Source organism: Anser anser (assembly GCF_964211835.1).
Source record: "Anser anser genome assembly, chromosome: 20".
Taxonomy (NCBI): domain Eukaryota; kingdom Metazoa; phylum Chordata; class Aves; order Anseriformes; family Anatidae; genus Anser; species Anser anser.
This window is the reverse complement of record NC_139741.1, coordinates 11,379,979-11,399,382: the sequence shown is the minus strand read 5'-3', so window position 1 is coordinate 11,399,382 and position 19,404 is coordinate 11,379,979. Positions and strand designations below refer to the sequence as shown.

General features: G+C 52.8%; 1 protein-coding gene across 3 annotated transcripts in view; it reads right to left on the bottom strand.

The window, feature by feature from the left end:
- The window catches only part of MTMR4 (myotubularin related protein 4), a 52,864-nt gene that overhangs the window by 22,620 nt on the left and 10,840 nt on the right, over positions 1-19,404 (bottom strand). For 2 of the 3 annotated variants that reach the window (XM_083806256.1, XM_083806257.1), the window contains exons 2-4: positions 14,020-14,093; positions 3,108-3,197; positions 488-604 (exon numbers count right to left, since the gene is read on the bottom strand). In XM_083806256.1, the coding sequence (XP_083662382.1) occupies positions 488-604; positions 3,108-3,197; positions 14,020-14,022 (210 nt within the window). In that variant the 5' untranslated portion in view covers positions 14,023-14,093. Of the gene's footprint in view, positions 1-487; positions 605-3,107; positions 3,198-5,610; positions 13,919-14,019; positions 14,094-19,404 lie in introns of those variants that run through there. The other variant, XM_083806255.1, reaches the window with a different exon arrangement.

The following is a 19,404-nucleotide window of genomic DNA, read 5'->3' as shown; positions in this document are numbered from 1 at the left end:
TAGTCTCCCACCATCGGCCGGTTACTGACTAAATCACAACTAGATCAACACAGGCAACTGAGCCAAACTAAGGCTACAATAAAAGATGGCACGCCAATACAGTGAGAGAAAGCCTCAGGCTCCCACTGGCTGACTCTAGGATGCTGATATCCAAATAAGAGAAGTGCCAGGTAGACCGGCCTCTGGCCTACAAGAGACGTTAACAAGTCTTAAAACCCCTGAGCTTAATGCTGAACTTCAAAATGAAGAGCAAGGGAAAGACCTAATTATCATCTACAGAAGAACCCCATCTGCCCTCCAAAATGCAGCAGCAGGACAGCAACTGCGTGACCAGCAGTAATAAGAGATGTCAGGCTTGGCATCTTTGAAGAGGCACAGTTCCCAGGCTGCAAACCATACAAATGGCTTATGCCTCCCCCACTCCCCATCCCAAAATACTGCACGAGATTACGGTTCAGGTAGCAGGAACAGGCAGATCCAGACTTACATTGATCACAGAATCCTTAAATTTGATATGAAGCCGGTAGTTGGAGATGGCGATCACAGCATCGTTTGCGTGGCCAAGATACTCTACCCCCTCACCCTGCAACACAGTGAATGGGACCTGGAAAGGAGACACCACTCGTTAGGACACATGCTGAGCACTTTGCACACCATTAATGCCAAGAGCCGCTCCTCCTACTGCCTCCACAATGCATCTCCTGTGGGAAATCACATCGATGTGCTTTCTGTGCGCTGCTGAGAGCAGGTACAGCACAAAACAGCGCTGGTACCCGCTGCCCAGCCCCGCCGGATAGCTCTTCTGCCAAGGATGCCTCGGGAAGCAGTCAGCAGCTGCAGGCAGGCAATTACTTGCAGAAGAGAGGTGTGCGCCACAAACGCTACGCGTACCGACCGTGGGCACCCAGCTGTGAGGGTGCTGCATGCAAGGTGGGGGCTTTACGGTCCCCACTTCTTACAGAAGGTCAACATAGCGCTGATGCAGGCCGCGTGATGAAGGGAACCACCTCAGACACAGCCTGGGCTGAGGAGGAGCCTCAGGGAGGCTCTGCACAGTGCCAGATGCAGCCCGATGCTGCCTGAGTCCTCTGCCCAAGGTGCAGTCACGCGCGTGATGCTGCTGCGCCACAGGAGCAAAGGGGGCTCTCGGCAGCCCTACAGAACCCCTGGGTACTAATCCAGGTAAATAAACGAAACAAAGGTTGGCACACTTTCTGCTAACAAGGCTGTGAAGCAATCTCTGTGTATAGTGCTTTGTAAGACTGAGGAAACCGTGATGAAGCTACCTGTATTATTATTTTTTTTCTTTTAATCTAGGTAGCAGATAAATCAAATGTCTGTCTGTTTTTCCCTATCAGCCCAGACATGCTGTAGCTATTTTTAAAACAGGGGATCCTGGCAGATGGCCAAGACTAATGTGTGGTGGTTTTTTTTTTTATTCTTGTTAAAAAAAAAAAAAAGGTGGAGCAGCCTGGAATTCATCAGGCCTCTTTGCCCTAGCTAAGCAGACTCCTTTTTGTTCCCCGAATGCCACCTACTCCAGGTGATTTTGGTAACCAGTTATGCAAAAATATCGTAACTATTTCAGCCAAAGCCCTTCACTTGCCAGCCAGGTGATCTTATGAAGCAATCATTTTACTGTAATTAATACAAGTCAGGCCACGTTGTCTTTATTTCTAAGCTGTATCTATGGCTTGGATACATGATGCCTAAAACCTGAATTTCCTGGATTTCAGATGTGATGTGTTGTGCAAGCAACAAGTGTCCTAGAGAATTTTCCCTTAAGTTACTTGAACAAAAATAACAACCTTAGGCTGGCACCTGTCTGAAAACCCTTTAAAATATTAATTATTTGACATTAAGAAAATATTCTCTATTTCTGCAGTCTATTATGCATACTTGCCAATGCTGTTTTTAGTTGGCATGTATTTTGTCTGCTTACGTGGCTCTTTCACACAGCAACAGAAGGGAGAGAGATTAGAGATGGGATGGTAAAGCTCCAAGAACTGACAGGGGAATCCTGGAATAAACTGTCGGTGCCTGAATGCAGCTTGTTATCAAGTCGATGGCTCCCTTTCAGACTTCATTTTATATTAAGAGAATAAAAATCACTATTCTCTTTACTGAATGCGAATTATCCTTTGGGAGGGGTGAACTTTATGGTCCTCCATGAAGACTACTCAAGCAGGCTGTGCTCTTCTCCAGGTGCTCTCCGTTCAGAGCCACCTCAGAAGCTCTACCTTCGGGACACCGACCCGCAGCCTCTGCACGCCTCCCAGCCCGTGTTTGCTCTTTCCCAGTCAGCCTTCCAGCTGTCACATTTCAGTCCTTGCTTTTACCAGCATTGTTTACTGAAACAATGCCAATCTCTGAGCATCCTCGACTATTGCAGCAGCAGTAAGAACATACACTGTGTGCCTGGCTCTGGCCATAGGAGCAGGATGACAAGCACTGGGACAAGGTGGCAGGGGACTGTGCTAAAGAAGCCAGAAACACTGGGAGGTTCGGCTCCCACTGCCCTTGCTGCACAGCAGCAGTGGCACCTGGGTCTCTTTCAAGGGTCTCTTGCAGCATGAGGTTGGCACCACCCAGGTTTCTCTTTCCATATGGCGGTTTCTCTTTCCAACAGCTCTGCAGCAGAAAAACGCCGGGAGCAATGTACATGAGAGTCAGATCAGCTGTTGCAATACGGCACGCTATTGCCATCCAGAGCACAGCCTAGCTCCGGTACGCTACCTGTCCCACAGAGGGCCTGCCTGCTGCGGCGTGATACAGCAGCACGGCTCCTCACCGCCAGCACAGGTGGAGGGCAGGGAATACCCAGAACAGCGGTGTTGCATCATGCTTCAGCTGTGTCTGAGCAGCAGATGTGACGCCATGTGAACTGCAGCATCCTGGCAGGGCTGGAAAGGAGGGGGAGGAGGCACCAAGCAGCTGCCCACAGCCTCCATGCACGTGAAGGGCTCACCGGTGCGAGTGTGACCTACAGTGCTGGCCAACCTGCGGCCTCTGGAGCGCATCCTGGGCTGGAGAAGTGCTCTCCGATTTCACGCTACAGAGCCTGCCACATCCTGAAGCCGATGGTTTCTGTTTTCTTACTTCCTTACCTGCAATGACTCTTCCTCCTTTACAAGCTCTTTTGGGGGGAACAGGTCCTTGGCCTGGATGTACTCCAAACTGGGAGGGCCTTCCTCACCCTGCATTACAAACAAAACACACGTTAAGAGACAGACCCCAGCCAGTGCATGTTATGAAAAGGCAAAATCAAGAGTTCTGGATACTCTTGGCACCCCAGTACGTTGGGGATCCCCTGAACCTGTGGATGGAAATGCCTGTTCTGCCTCCAGACCAAACCTCTCCGATGCTGCAGGACCTCAGCAGTTTCTCCTGCTATTGCCTAACACCACAGCACAGCAGAAAGCTGACACAGGTCTCCAAATCTGTCTCTTCTAGCCATGTGCCGTTTGGAAAGCTGAGCAGATACACCTCGATGATGCACAGCATCTTGGAGTGATGTGACAGTAACTGTGATTTGTCACATCAAATGTGACCCCATGAACTTTGTCATGGAACCACAGCAGAAAGGAACCCAGAGGGTTCCACCTACAGTCCAGCTTCACCCTACTCTTATTGCTACAAAGGACTCCTTTCTTTGGGGAGCTTTTCTCACTCTTGGCCCAAAGAAACCTAGGATGAGCCTGAAGTTTTATTTGAGGAGAATACGAAAGTATGAAATGCAAACCTACAACAATTGCCTCGAAGTACGCCCAATTCACAGCAAGCCTTACAGACGGGTGACAGCACCGAAGCAGGGCATTTTCCCTCAGGGCACCTGAAACCGTCAACCCTGCTCAGATGGAAACTCTGGGAAGCCCGCCAAGGTCTCAGAGAGGTGGTCTGAGAGGACACATGGAGCCTTGACACACCACCCTTGGAGAGGTGAAGAGTGTCTCAGTTTGGGACTAGCGAATCTTCAGTAGCTCATGAAATCCTGGTCCTAATTTTCAGTGACCCTCACCCCACGTTCTGCCAAACCACCAACACGTTGCGTGAACGAGCGGCATCCAGACACTCAGCAGAAGACACTCGCCGCTGAGAGCTGAGGGTGGCGTTAATTCCAAGTGCTGAAGTACTTTGTTGTAGGAATGTTTCTTCAGAGTGCCTCTTGCTCTCTCATTAGTGCTCCTCTACAAGCTCCAGCAGTTATTAGGAAATACTCTGCTAAGCATTCAGTAACAAGAAGAATTTAAAATGAAATACTTTTCCGGTTAAGTTCCCTGAGCTAGAACCCCAAATTTCAATCTGAGGAAATAAGAACCCTGCTCAGCCATATTTAAAATGATGCCAAATCCCCTTATGTTTTCACCAGAGATTAAACCGAAAGTGATTCACGTATGCCCTGAGGGCCACGTCCGGCACTGAACACGACTCAGAACCCCGCTCCTCCTCTGAAGGCTCAGCCTGCGGCCCCAAGCACCCCAAAAGCAGGGTCCTTCCAGCAGGCACGCAGCAGTGGGACGGCGAGCGGCCCGTACGGGTCGAGGCCAGCTGCCCACAGCGCGCACGACACTCGGTGTGGATCCCAGCCGGAGGCAGAGGCACTGCACCTCCTCACCTGCTCACCGGCTCCCTGCACATTGCTGCGAGGGGCGCAGGAGGCCGCGGGGGCTCGGGGCCTCTCCCACCACCAGCCCCTGCTTGGCTGTCGAGGTGCTGGCCTGGGAGCGGAGACCCTCGTCTCCTGCCACACAAAGAAATGCCGGTGAGCAGCAGGAGCTAGAGCAGAGCAGCCTGAGATCTCCACCAGCCTGGGTGTCCTTGAGTCCCTCCCTGCCCGCAGCACGGGTTGGGCAGGAGGCTGAGCATCTCTGCATCTCCTGCCCAGCCCCTTCCTGGGGTGCAGCAGCAGCTCAGGACCCCTCGCTCGTCACAAGCCAGTGATTTCCCTGAAGCCATTTGGCCATGAGTCTTTTTTTTTTTTTGGGGGGGGGGGGGGGGTGGGAACGGACGTACACGACAGAGGGATGGGGGACAACGAGTTCCTGCAGGATGGGGCATCAGATCTCCTCTGAGCAAAACTGCTTTCACAGAAGGTAAAAAAGAGAGAGCTCGGGATCCCCTCCTTCAGCATGGCCTGCAGGGAGGGTCAGCACGGGAAGGGGGCTCACGCACCCCAGCCTCGCACTGTGCCCCTGGGGTCTGCTGCCCCTGCGGGGTCATTTTCCATCCCCAGGCAAGGACCCACCGGGGCCTTTGGCTGACTCAACCTGCTGGGCTGGCGGCTGCTGTGTCCTTGGGCTGGGGCAGGAGAGCGGAACAGCCACGGCAGGGACCACAGCGTCTCGCAGGGCACGTGGAAGGGAGGAGAAGGGCTTCCCCCTTCGCAAGGGAGAGGCCAGCGGGATGCAGCAGCGCGCCGAGCCAGGAAGATGCGGGGCAGGAGGACCTGCAGGCAGCCTGGCCTCAAGGACAGGCCTGATCTGGGGCGGGCGGCTCAGCACGGGGGCTGGAGAGATGAGCTGGCTTACCGCCCTGCTTGCAGACATGGAGCAGACGGGGAGGGGAGGAGGGGGGGGAGGAAATGAAAAAAAAAAAAAAAAAAGCACTTACAAAGCAGTTGAGCATAGAGCAGGAGACGCGGCCTGGCAGACTCATGTTCATTTCCAGAGGCGGCAGCTGGGCTGGGCGCACGCAAGCAGCATCTCCTTCCTCGGGCCTTTTGCTGCGGCCGGCAGCGGCTCCCGAGCCCCGGCGCAGGGATTTCCGCAGCCTCCCCGTGCCTCGGCGAAGGGCAGGAGCATCCCTGCAGCGGGCGGCCGGAGCAGGTGCCGCGCTCGGCTGCGCTGACAATGGAGGGAGGGAGGGCGGAGGACGGGCAGACTCCACCTACCTCCGAGGGAAGCGGAGCAGGGCTCTGCCATCCAAGCTTCTCCCTGACAGGCGAGCCAGAAAATGGAGAGGCCGACGGGGATCACCCCTGCTCTCCCCGTCCCCCGTCCCCATGCCCACAGCCGGCACCTGGCCGGCGAGGACGCGCGGGTAGCGGCCACGCGGCCCGCTCCTCGCCGGGCTGCCGGGAGATGCAGTCCAGGCCTGGTGCTCCTCCCCGGCGGCACCCGGGCTCCTGCCGCACTGATGGCGCGGGTGGGAATGCCGGGAACAATAGCGGCGAGGAGGCTTTGTGCTGCGGCCCCGCTGCTGCAGACCTTCGCCTCGGCCTCCAGCAGCCTGGCGGCTCCCTGCCAGGCCTGGGAGGGGAGGACAAAGGGGCTGCGCCGCTGCTCCACGGGGGTTTGGTTCCCCAGCCTTTACGTCCGCGCTGCCCGGAGGCTGCCAGGCGCACGGATTTGCGGGATGTCTGGCTCCTACTGGCTCTCCGGGTGCTCGTGCCGTGGCGCAGGCAGCAGCACGGGGCCACCGGGTCCCCTCGCTGATGGCCTGGGCGGTGGCTCCGTCGGGGAGCTTCCCCACCGCCAGTTTCGCAACGGCTGCAGACACCGAGCGAATGCCTCCGGTGCAGGAGGCGCCGCGGGGCTGAACACCCAGCCCCTTCCCCTGCATCCCCAGGGATGAGCTGCCTCGCTCTGCCCGCCACTCCTCACGTCCCCGAGCAGACCGCGGGCTCACCAGGTCCCACCCAGCCCAGGAGCCACAGGACAGCAGCCTCTGGGGAAACGCCAGCTCCATTCCCATCACCGGCCCTCCGCCTCCTGCCACCGAGGAGGCGGCTGGGATTCTCTGCTCTCCCCTGCCCTGCTTGGCACGGGCAGCAGCAGCGCTGAGCCTGGACAGCATCCCTCCTCAAAACTACTGTCCTAGCTGCTGCTTTTGAAGCCAAAGGGTAAGAATCGCACCCTACAGAGCCACCACATCTTGGTGGCAGAGATCAGCATGCCGGAAATAAAGAGCAAAAGTGAGAATCTTTTGCTTGAAACACAGAAGGGGCATCCAGCCCTTCATCAGTCCTCCAAGGCCCCAGGCCCAGGTCTTCTGCTCAGACCAGCTTGTTTCCTCCTGGAGCATCGGACCAGAACACGGCTTTGGGCTCCCCAAGGACCCGCTTGCCCCACAGTCAGCACAAGACAACTCCGACTGCCAACACCAACACAACGGCATCTCAAAAGGTTCCCTCAAGTCACATAAAAAGACATGGGCATTTCTCCACAAAAATTGTTAAGGGTTAGATTGTTTTGAGCTGCCTTGCTCAAGGGACAGCTTTGCAACACCCCGATGTGCTGTCCCGTGTCACTGCAGGGCAGCAGGGCCCAGGCAATGAACTCCCTCGCTGGGAAACCAAGCAAACCAACTGCCCCAAAGGCCACACAGGCTACACTGTTTGGATGCTGGACAAAAGCATAGAGGAAGAATAAGCCACAAAATCCCATTAACCATTACCCTTGGTTCTGTCCCAGTCCAGCATTTACTTGGTACCTGGTGGGTGCCACAGTAGCCATTGCCTGGGCTCAGAGGCCCTTGCCTCCAGCGGGCACCCTGGGCTCTCCTCTAACGGGGCTGCCAGGCAGGACATGGAGAAAGCACAGCGCCGAAGGCACCTGTGCTACAATACGAGGGCAACACATAAGGAGAACAGAGGTTTATGCACAAGGTTAAGGATTTGTGTTGGCCAAATCTGAGTGGTTCCCCTGGGGTACTCCTCTTGGGTGAGTGCCAGAGGTCTGCTGAAAAAACAGAGCAGCAAAAGGTGGCAGAAACCTTTTATTCTGGAAAGAAAGTATAGCTATAAAAGACATAAAACAGATTTTTCTTTTTTCTTTTTTTTTTTCCTGATGCACATAGGGGAAAAGCAACAAAATACATCTGTCAATAGGTGAAGCACGGAAGTCTCTTTGGTAGAGTCAATGCACACATTGCTCTTTAATGTACTGAGTGCATAAAATGTATGACTCGTGTTTACAACATACAAAATTGTGGACAAGGCAGGTAAGCAAGCTGCTCTGAGCCTTTCCGGACCAGCTGGTCAGGACACAGAGCTCAGCTCAGGGCCCAGCACAGGGGCTGCTTCCAGCTCAGGTTGCAGAGGGACCTTTACAGACCTAAGCTGCAGCTGCGCAGAGTTAAGAGGTCGCTTGTCAGATCATTACTTTGAATTTCTAACCTAAGCTGACCTGAACATCCACAAATAGATTTTCCCCTGCTTCAACTGAAATATTTTTGCATTTGCAGCATTAGAAGAGGACTCGCACACAGCTCAGACTTGTGCCCGAGAGCCAAGCCTGGGGCTGAGCAGACCCAGCCCCACGCCTTAGCAGCATGTCAAAGGCCTGCAGAGTTTCAAATTCCACCACTTTCACCCCTTCCTACTGCAAATTTAGCCTCCCGAGTCATCCCAGTTCACAAAATATCTGTTCTCACGTCCATGCAATCAAGCAGCTGCAGCACCGAGCGGGCTCAGGGAGCGCAGGGTGCCGGCAGCCTCCTTTTAGCTGGCTTAACTCAAGGGATTTCCTAAATGCCAAGTCAGATGTCTCCCCAGCTGAGCAGCTGGTGCTCCCTCCATTATCACTAACAACCGTACGACTGAACTGGGAAGACAAGGTTGTTTGCACGTAACTGGGCTCCTCCGAGTGTTGTGCACATGCACATTTATGCTGGGGCAGAGAGAAACCTCCCGCATTTCTCCCAGCCGCAACAATCCTAAAGGCTTTGTGTACTTCGAGGAAGAGAGGAGCTGAATATAACACAGTCAACACGTTCAGAAGGCCGATTAGTAGTAATTAACCCTGTTTTCTCCCACTAGCAATGCACATCGTTCGTGTTGTGCTGCTCCTCCCTCCCCTCTGTGCAGCTCCGCTCACAAACCGCAGGTAGCAGTCCCAGAAGGGATTTGGAGGCTGCGTTAGGATCCGTGCTGGCAGCACAGGACTGCTGCCGAGGCGCTGAAATCCCATGGCCTGGAGCTGGTCAGCGCCCTGAATTACATCCCGGTGTCAAAAGCTGGCCCAGCTCTCTACAGGGCAGGGAGAGCGCAGTGCAGCGAGCAGCAAGCACCCGCCTGCCGAGTCGCCTCGCAGCTTCCCTCCTGCTCCCCGGGTCTACAGCCCTACGCCCCCTCCCAGAACAAGAGGCCACCCGAGCAAAGTCTGCAGTGCCTCACAGAGTGCAAATGAAACACTGCAGGGCTGGTAACCCCTCGCCAAGTAAAACGTGACCGTTGCAGAAAGGTGGAAGCAAGCAGCTGGCGGGCAGGAGGAGGAGAAGTGCTCCCGTCCCCTGCAGGATGCCACCACCATCACCCTGGACAGACTTCTGAGAACGGGTCCGTCTGTCCCAATCCTAACAGACTGCTGTCCTCCATTTCACAAAACGGCAGTAAATACCCTCACATCAGGCAGAGGGCACCACTTCTACCGCTTCTAACGATTAAGGGTGGGCTTTTTGTCACTGCAGCGTTATGCGAGGAGAGAAGCCCTGCGGACGGAGTGCCAGGGCTGCTGCACAGGATGGCAGAACCGATCCCGCAGCCCTGTCCCTAGGGCTGCCCCAGCCTGCCTCCAGCTGGAGAGAAACAACAGGGGAAAAAAACACGGCAGGGGGAAGTAACTGTCTTGGGCAGACAGTCCCGTGTCCTAAAAGTCAAAATTTATCCTCCTGCTTAGCACAGATACCTAACCAGGGTGAGATAAATTGCTATACCGGGGATCTACATGAGCTGATGCAGACAGCTGATGAGCTGTGGTCGAAGGGACTTCTTGTTCTGCCTCCTCTGCTTCTTTATATGAAGGGCATCTTTGTTTCGGGTCTCTCTACAAAAATAGTTTATTTCCTCAAAGCCTAAAGAGGTCCTTGGTGAACCAAAAGGCTGCTGAGCCATTGAGATGGCCTTCCAGAAATAAAACCTAAACTTGTGTGAAGAGGAGAGGTTACTGCTTTATACCCCATGAACCAGGAATGGGGTGGTGAATGTCATCTTCTGATCTTTACAAGATGACAGTAGAGGTTGTAGATCTGATATACCATGCATTTAATATTTGTTCAGAAAGCTGCCCAGAGGTGAGCACGTAACACAAGCACGACACAGAAAGCCTTTGAGAAGAGGGATGAAAGGACACAGCTCCATATGCCACAGAGATGGGACAGGGGACGGCTAAACTGCAAAGCCTCACCCCAACTAACAGCCAGCAGCCTCCAAAGGGAACGAGTCGAGGTGGAAATCTTGACAGCCCCACTACCCACAGCAGCTGGGAACAGGGAATGCTGCAGCACGAGTTGTACGGCACGCGGTTAGAGCTGCGCCCGCACCGACTTACCCGCCGGGTTAGTTTAAGTAACATATTAAGGTGCTGGTTGCTCTTTAGGACTTCCATTAGCCGGAGTTAAGGATTAAACCACCACTAGTGCTGTCTTTAAGGTTATTTTCATCAGCAGCTAATCTTTGGGGGAGAAATAAAGAGATTCTTCCAATCAAAGCAGTCAAAGCTCTTAAGCGATGACCACGCACCTGTAGCAGCGGGGTGCTGCTGAGCAAGGTACCAGCTTTGGGGCATGCCCTTACTAACCAGAGGGCATTGGTGCTTTGCCCTCTGACTGCAGTCATCACGGCTCATTAACTCCAGCTCAGCTCGCCCACAGGGAACCAGGTCTCCAAGCAGCCCTCCCTGCAGCGGGCCGAAGCCGCCTGCCCAGGAGCCAGCAGCCAGCCTCCAGCACCCGATGCAGGCCTGCTCAGAGGGCACAGGCTGCAGAAGAGCCCACAGAAGGACTCAGCTGGGGTAAGGGTTTGCATCAGGCAGCTACCTTCAATTGCTGGAAGCAGCTCAGATAAGCAGGAGGGGATAAACGCTTGTCTCTACAGCTCGCAGTAAGTTGCTTTCTCCCCCTTGTCCCAGGAGGCAGAAAGCCTATACCCTCTTCCCAAAACAGTGGGTGAGGGGGGTGTGGTTCTTTTCTTGCGAAAGGAAAAATAAACAAAAGCAAAACAAAGACCAGAAAGGAACATTTGAGTATAATATGAAAAATGCATACAACCTTTTCAAAAGGTCCTTTGAAAATGTAAAGATATCTTCAGGTATTCGTAAGGAGACCCTCTTGCCTAGAAGAAGCCAAACTATTACGGGTTAAAACTAAGTGAGGGCCAGCTCAGGATATGCACCTGCCAGGGCATGTGAAAGGAGCCCAGTGAAAAGTAAAGGCTTCCAACTTTTTAGTAAGTCTGAAGCTCCAGCCCATGCACCCCACAAAGGATATAGGTTTCGGGAGCGTAGACAAGGATTAAAGGCAAGAGCCACCTTCTGCACAGAGCACAGTGCAAACAACAGAGCTCTTCAGTTGTCTGAGGGGAACGTGACAGACCTACAGGAAGGGCACGGAGCAGCTCACAGGCAACCCCCCCGTTCGGAGCTACTCCCAGCAAGGAGCTGGGGACAGGCAGCTGAAACGATACGGAGCAGGTGCAGGAGGGGCTGCTGCCCACAGCTTGGGGGCGCAGCTCTTCGCACGGCGCGTCGCAGCCGTAGGTAAGGTGGAAAAGGCCAGGGTCTGCACAGCTGCAGGTCTTTACTTGGTTTTGAAAAGCAGATAGACTAATTAATGGGGGAAAAAAAAATCTACCGAGGGCTAATAAAACATCAGGAAATTGTTTCAGGGTTACAAAGTTGAGCTGCACGTCCTGACGTGAGGGAGTACAGCAGAGAGATGCTCCCCCAGGCTCTCTCTGCAGCATTCTCCAGTAGACCCTGGCCTTTTCCACCATACCTGGAGGGATTTTTGATGCGTTTTCCACACATATATTCACTTCTCCTCCTCTCTGTCCTCTCCTTCAGAGATTCTCAGACTACAGGATCTGGAATAGCCACGAACCAGCCTTGCTGGGGTCTACTCAGCCTCTCCACATGCTGTGTGGTCCCCCGAACGCCGGTTCCCTGGGACACAGAGAGCAAAGCAAGTTCTCCCAGCCTCAGTCACCGCGAAACACAAGCGGTTCTAGCTGGGAGGAAGCAGCACGACCCTTCCAGTTTCACGAGGGAAGTTCAGGGAACCAGAATCAGACACAGACATGTGGCCTCCAGCCTGGAGACAGCCCTGTCTCAACAAAGGGAAACCTGAGTAGGTTTCCTGACTTCCCACACTCTCACTAACCTGGGCGTGAAAAGGTATGGGCAAAAGCAGCAAGCCCCAGGACAGAGTTGCTGACTTAAGTCAGTTCTCGACAGCCACGAACATGCACACAACAAGGAATTTTGAAAGAGCTGGTTGTTTTTCAGTGATTCAGCATGACACAAAGTACGATCCAGACATTTCCAAGATTTGACAGTGAGATGCTGTGCTACAGATGCAAAAGAAAGAGAACGGGATTATCCAGATGTTGGTTAGCTTTACCAGTGCCACTGCAACATTTGAGTGTTTGTGACACGTTACAGCAGGAAAGGTTGCATAGGATCAGGTCCTTTTAAGAAAAGAAAAAGGTTCAATTTTTCATTAACGTTTGGATGCATCTGCATCAATCTCACCTCCATCTCGTATAGAGAAACTGTTGGGTCTTTTTCAATCTGAAACCAGAATAACTCCAACTCAGAGTATAAGATGCTTTATCAGGTTACAACAAAGGTATACTTTCATCTCTCCACCCCAAAGCAAGCTAGTAGATCTGAAACGTGGCAAGAAGCTCTTCCAACAGAGAGGAAAGGAGATCTTAAGCCGAGTAAGGGAGCACAAGGATAGGGGCTACACCAAAAATGCTGCATGAATAACTATACATCTTCACGCCGTTCCCTCAGGTTCTATCTCTGGTGCCCAGTGAGAGGACCCGAGGGAACAACGGGAAGCTGTTCTCAGACAGGAGCTGTCAGGAAAAGGTTCTTCACCAGGAAGCTTGTCAGGCACTGGAACAGGCTCCCCAGGGAAGCGGTCACGGCACCAAAGCTGCCAGAGGTCCAGAAGTGCTTGCACAAGGCTTTGACGTATGGTCTGATTTTTCGTGTGATCCTGGGTAGAGCCAGGAGCTGGACTTGATGATTGTGGTGACTCCCTTCCAACTCGGTATATTCTGTGATTCTATGCTACTAGAGCTGACAGTTCAATTAATGTAGACAGCAAATTTCCTTTCCTATTGCAGTTGTTAATTGATCACATGGGGGACAATCCCACTGAAAATATCACCGTTTCCTTCAGCAGCCTGCCAGGTTTTTTTTGACACGTTTAACCTAAATTTTCAAGTCCTCAGTTTGAATTCCCAGCCCTTTGACTGCTTCTGCTGTTCTTCTCTGCTCTCCTTCCAACATAATGATGTGCTTCTGACAGCAGTGAGTACAAAGCTGATCACGATACTGCTACTGCAGCAATGCACAGACTTGCTGCCCACCCACTGCAAAACACGCGTATCACCACGTCACGTTCCAATTCCTGTTCAAAGCACGGCCCTAGAGACACTTTCACCCTATCTTTCAACATTCCTGATCTCAAGACTTCTCATCAGATGGCGCTTATTTTGGATAATTTCTTGCTGGAGGCATTCGAGTCACCTTATTCAAGTTTATCAGCAATCTGGCTATTTTGGCTGTGTTTCAGTCCCTCCAGATTCTATTAAACCACATTTTTTTCTGACAAATTATTGTGAAATCTCTGCTACTTTGGTGCCACCAAAACACATTGTTAACATGGTGTTAACTCTTCATTAAGAGGTGATAGTGGAACAGAAGGAGAAATCCTAACTTTACGTTTAAAGTAAAAATATTGGTAAGCCACAAAAAAAGTATCGTTGACTATGTCACTAGTCCAAGGAGGCAGAAGAGGATTCCAGTCTTACTTGCTTCGCTTGCCAGTATATTTCAATAACAAGTTTAGCAGTAAATTTTTTCCTGCCAACAGCATCCTGACTGCAGACACACTACAGAGCTCTCTGTATTATATTGTTATATATAATACACAATACTTTAGCATTTTTCTTTCTAATTCTTGTATTTTCTCTCACATTTATGAGCAGCACAATATTTGGACACACACACACACACACAAAAAGAACAAAAAACCACAGGACAGAGGAGCACTAGAATATGTACTCACCATCCTCAGCCACTGTCCAGGACCTCCTGGGTCAATCGCAGCTCAGTCTCCTCTTCTTGTTCCACGAAACACACCTGCAGCAAACAAAAGATAACCCAGAGCAGAAATTCAGATCAACAGCAACGATACCTCAGTATGAACAGAGACAAAAAATAAAAATAAAAGAGCGCAATAGGCCAGCGCTCTGTACCTATCGCTGCTAACCCCTGTTTTGTGCCCTTTCCAGGAGATGCTGGGTATCAGAACGGTTATCACAGGGGAGACGCCACGTCCCAGGGGTCAGCCACTACACGCAGGACCTGCTCCCCACCAGCACGTGGTGGCCAGGGCTCCAGAGGTGTGAAAAACACCTTGGGGACGGCACAGGAGCTCTGGCAGAGAAACTGAACTGTGTCTGTGGGCGACACGGGTGTGAGACTGAAGCACATACAGCCTCCTCACCAAATTCCACCTTATTTTACTTCCATGCCCACTTAAGAAATCAAGCGGTACAAGCCTCTAGCTCTAGCAAAGGGCAAACCTCAAAATTAACAGTTGGAAAGCTCATTAATGGGGGAGAAGTACTTCTTTCAGTCTTTATGTTACCCAAGGGCAGGAGAAAAGGAGCTGGGGAGAAACATTCTCCTGTCAGACAATGGAGCACACGCTGAACTGCTGCCCTGAATGGCGGCGGCTCAGTGAGACAGAAAAACCCATGGCATTCTACAGAGGAACACGCGCTGAGGGAGCCGGGGGAAGAAAGACCTAGTCGTTACGGTTCAAGGACCTGGGGAGGAGCCTTTGTGAGACATTTGGGATCTTGGATCACCACAATTGCTGTGCACCGTGCGCCCATGCCCCCGGTGCCACGCATGCATCTGTGCAGCACCCTCAGTACGTACAAGCAGAGCACACGTGCGTGTCGCTTGCACTCCCCCCCCCCAGTTTTTAAATATTACTGGCTTTTTTTTTTTCTTTCTGGAAATATTCAGTTTTAAGTGTAGCCTGAAGGTGGCTTCAAGCTCACCAACCAAACCCAGCCTCTGGCAGCGAGCAGCCATCTGTAGTGTGCCAAAGCTCCAGGGATGCTCAATGCCTTGGGTAAGTTTTGCCACCATTTGATGTGAAGATTTTTTTCCCTCCTCAGACAGAATGCAAATGTCAACAAATGTGGAACTGGAGAGGGTCTAAACTTCTCTTTGATGAGATTTACTCCTCCTTTCACCATCAAGGCTTTGCATTGGATACAGCAGAGTTTCTGCACATCTACTGAGCACTTTCCCTCCGCTCTGGGATTTCTTTCTCAGCACAGAATTACGTGAGGTTTCACACCTACACGTCAGAAGGCCAAGCCAAATGCCAGCAGTGAGAAATCATTTCTGAAATTTAATCTTCCCCGTGAACAAGAAGCATGCAAGTCATCCAGGAACAAGGCTGTGCTGGAGGGAGCTCTTGCCCTGCCCCAGGGCTCACAGCCCGCAGCAGCACCATCCGGAAGGAGTAACTGCCCTTGTGCTTCAGCTAACGTCTGCTAATTTCTTGTGTCTTGCCACGCACATGATGAGAAAGGAAGGGAACCTCAGAAAGGATTCAAAACTTATCCGCTATATTCCCTTATATCTAAAAGCAGGTTAACAAGTTTCAGGAAAGCATGAAAAACCACGACGGGAATGAGCGTTTTCTCCTAGGAAAATGGAAAAGCCAAATACTGCGATATCAAACCCTGATCCAGTTTCTCTCTTTCTAACTATAAAAGGATTTTCCCACTATTTAGCAAAAGAGCCACTTACACCAGACTTCATATAGAGAAAAAACAACTGGTGGTAGCTTACGATGCCACCAGGAGGAGTCGCTGCCAGGCAGGGACTTACAAATTAGGTGAACAGCCCAATTAGCCAGGGAAGTAAAATGTTAATACGCTTTGTTCACTGACCTGAAGCTATCTGAATTATTGATAACGCTGAATGACACACGAGTACTTTTCCTGCTGAACGCTTTGTACCGATGTATTAAATCGTTGCTAATGGCTGTTTCAGCTCCTCGCTTCCTCCCTCGTAGGAGAAGTTGGTGTAACTGCTACAAACTGCAGCTCTCCGCGGCTACAGCCCGCGCCAGGCCGTTCCTCCAAGCTGCCACCCCCAGGCTGCGGAGAGAGGAGGCCGAGAGGAGGCCGAGAGGAGGCCGCTGGGTGTGAGCTCAGCGCACAGGAACGTGGCCGCCTCCTCCCGCGGCCCGGGCAGGCCGGGGCAGCACCGGGCAAGGCCTCCCTGAGGACCTGGGGGAGCCGGGAGGCACCGCAGGCACCAGGCCTCCAGCTGTCCTCCTCGGCCCGGGGCCTGCAGACAGCTTCACTCGCGCGGCCTCCCGTGCTCCTCCACCGGCATCTCAAAGCTGCCCTCGCTGATGTTGTCTGCTGCCTCAGGACTTGGCATGGTCCTCCTCCTCCTCCTCCTCCTCCTCGCAGAGGCTGCCCACCTCTGTCCCACCGCCCCACTCTCCCCAGAGGTCACCCACTCAGCTCAGCAGCGTGCCTTGCAGGCCGGGTTCCCCTAAAAACCTGCTTAAGCCCACCGGGTCGGAAGCTGCCCTAAAATCTCAGCTGCGGGGGATGCCCCGGGCCTGGCCGCAGGCGATGCCCAAGCCAAGGCAGCCAAATTAAACAACGAGGGGAGCAGAGGCAAGGGATGAAGCCGGGGAAGAGGTAAGAGAGCACGGTGCCCGCTGCTCTCCCCAGCACTCACGCAATGCTCCCCAACGGACCTGGGTTGGGTGAAGCAGGAAAACAATTCACGTTGTTCTCATGTTTTTATAGCCTGTATCCTACTCCAGGATTATTAATCTCGGAGCCAAGCCCTCAGATAACAAGGAAGTGTCAGAGTCGAGAGCTCTCATAAAACCTTAATTTGCTCTCCCCACAGCCCTCTTGCGCACGTGATTCAGGCGGGTTATTGCACACCGCGTTACACAACGGTGTTATTTCCTCAAGGGACCTTTGCCTCTCTTAGTGCAAAACAGAGAGGCAGAGACCGAAGCAGCACTGGACAGGGACAGGAATTAATCTCGAAACCTCTGCCCTCACCTGCTGCAGGTGCTGGGAGCAATGCTGGGGCTGCAGAAGAGCCTGGTCCCATTCTCCTCGGAGGAAAAATTCCCCTGGAATTTTCTTAATTCCAGCTCCAGGCTCAAACACCTGAGTTGCCCCCTTTTGCAAGTCAACGTCCACATGCATCAAGCGTGCGTGCTCTGAAAAACCTGACTCCACGAGCAAACAGGCTGTCAACGATGGGAAGCAACACTCGCTCTCTGCATCTGCCTGCCTCGCACGGGACTGTGAAAACAAACAGCCAGCACGTATTTATGGCAGCCGCGCGGAAAAGCTCAGGAAAACCTTAACAGCCCTGTCTTCAGTGCAGCTTGGTTCACTACAGCGATGTAGGCTTAGGGAACGGGGAATAAATAATAAATCATAACAAAGCACCACAGAGCAGCTCCCCGCGAGCACCTGCCGCTGGCACGTTACGGGGAGTGAAGTCCTTTGGGAGGGAGAAGCGCGACGGTTTCGGAGCTGCGCCCGTCCACACGCACGCGGGGAGGTGTCCCATGCTGATGGAGCTCAGGGAGGTGGGAAGGGCAGCAGACGACGGGCACAGCTCCGGGGCAGATTTTGGCACGCACCCCAGGCAAGGTGGGAGCTTGCCCTTCCTGCGGCTCCTTCTGCACCGCTTAGGAATTGCTGGCGGTTGTTTGCAGCTGGAGCGAGGCTCTCCACGCTCAGCGCCTGCCCCAGGCTGAGGTTTCGGTTTAATTTCAGTGAAAACAGTGCAGTTAGTCCTAATGTACTTAATGGGGGAAAACAGTCCCGTTATTAAACAGGGGATGTTAGAAGAAACAGCCAGGAGTCCAATTAGCCTTATTTTGATCCCAAATGAAATAAACCAGCCATCTCAGGCCTCTCAACTAATTAGAGGCTAAAAATACAATTGTCAGACCGCTCGGTTACACGCAAAGCAGATTGTATGGGATAGTCTTTGTTATTTTGAGCAAAACTGCAGGTCCCAGGGTTGCTCCTAATGAAGGCCGCTAACAGCTGGTCTTCAACAACAAGAATTTTCTTTTTACTTTTACTGATCAATAAATATTCAAAAGAAAAGCCTGGGCTACCAGGGTTCAGAACCATCACCGCAATACCGAATTATGATGGCAAGCACGCCAAAGCACTCAGCTCACCCTGCAGTGAGAAGTACCCCAATTTACCTGTGTGTGGCCATAACCAGGGCCGGGTACGAGCGCAGCGAAGCAGGAATACCCGGCAGGTGAAGAAGGGCAGCAGGAACAAGGAGCAGGCAGGCAGCCTGCCGCAGCGATACCTAATGGGGCACTGTGACCCAGAGGTCACTGTCACTGCAGAGGCAGTGACCCGAGGGCAGTTCTGTCCCCAGCATCGTGCTCCTGCCCCCAGCATCGTGCTCCTGCCCCCAGCATCGTGCTCCTGCCCCCAGCATCACCGGGCCGGGACTGGGGCTGCCTCCAGGTGGCCAAAGCGCAGACAGCAAGCACACAGCAGAGGGACCAAAGTAATCCGGAGCAAAACAAGCTCGTGTACGCAGCTTAGAAAACCATCGAGACAACTTGCTCAATATGTTTAAGTATTTATGCAAAGTATGCTCAGCTCTGGGCAACTTTGCTGACAAGGATAGAACTCAATCCAATTACTGATAGATAAAGTTTCAGAATCGGATAAATTCCATCAAGCTTATGACAAAGCCAGCCTTTTTACAGCTTACAGGATTTAAAATGGATCAGATACCTTTTCTTCCAGGTTTGACTAAGCGAATCCCCACAGGTCTCTGGGTAAGCAGCGCTGCCCGGGGTGCCCTCAGCACCCTGCAGCTCCGGCTGCCGGCACCTGGAGAACAGCGGCTTGGGATCACAGAGCAAATTGCACGTTCAAAGCCAGCGTTCCTGCGGGATTTGGGAGGCAGGAAACGTTCTCCTGTGGAGGAGGGTACTGTCCCCGGCCCTGCAGCGCTGCACAAGCATCACCCGCCCCGAGGACGGGATGGGACGGTCTCACCCCCTCGGTTCCAGGCAAACGAGGAGCAGGACACGGACCCACGGGCACTGCCCCAGAGCTGAACTGCCCCAGCCCCACCAGCGCCACGGCAGCAGCTGGTAGCAAGTAACAGCTCGCAAACCTCCTGCCCTCCCTGATCGGAGGGTTGGCTCGTGACTAAAACGCCCTGAGACTGTTAGGCTTCATGTTAACGGAGAACCACCAGAAGACGTCTCTGAAAACTGGTTTAGCTCCTCCTGCGTTCGAAGCAGGAGCACCCAGGCTTCCATCACGGGGATTGCACCCAAAGGCCAGAACGGGACATGCAGGATCGTGGAGAGACGGGGGAAAGC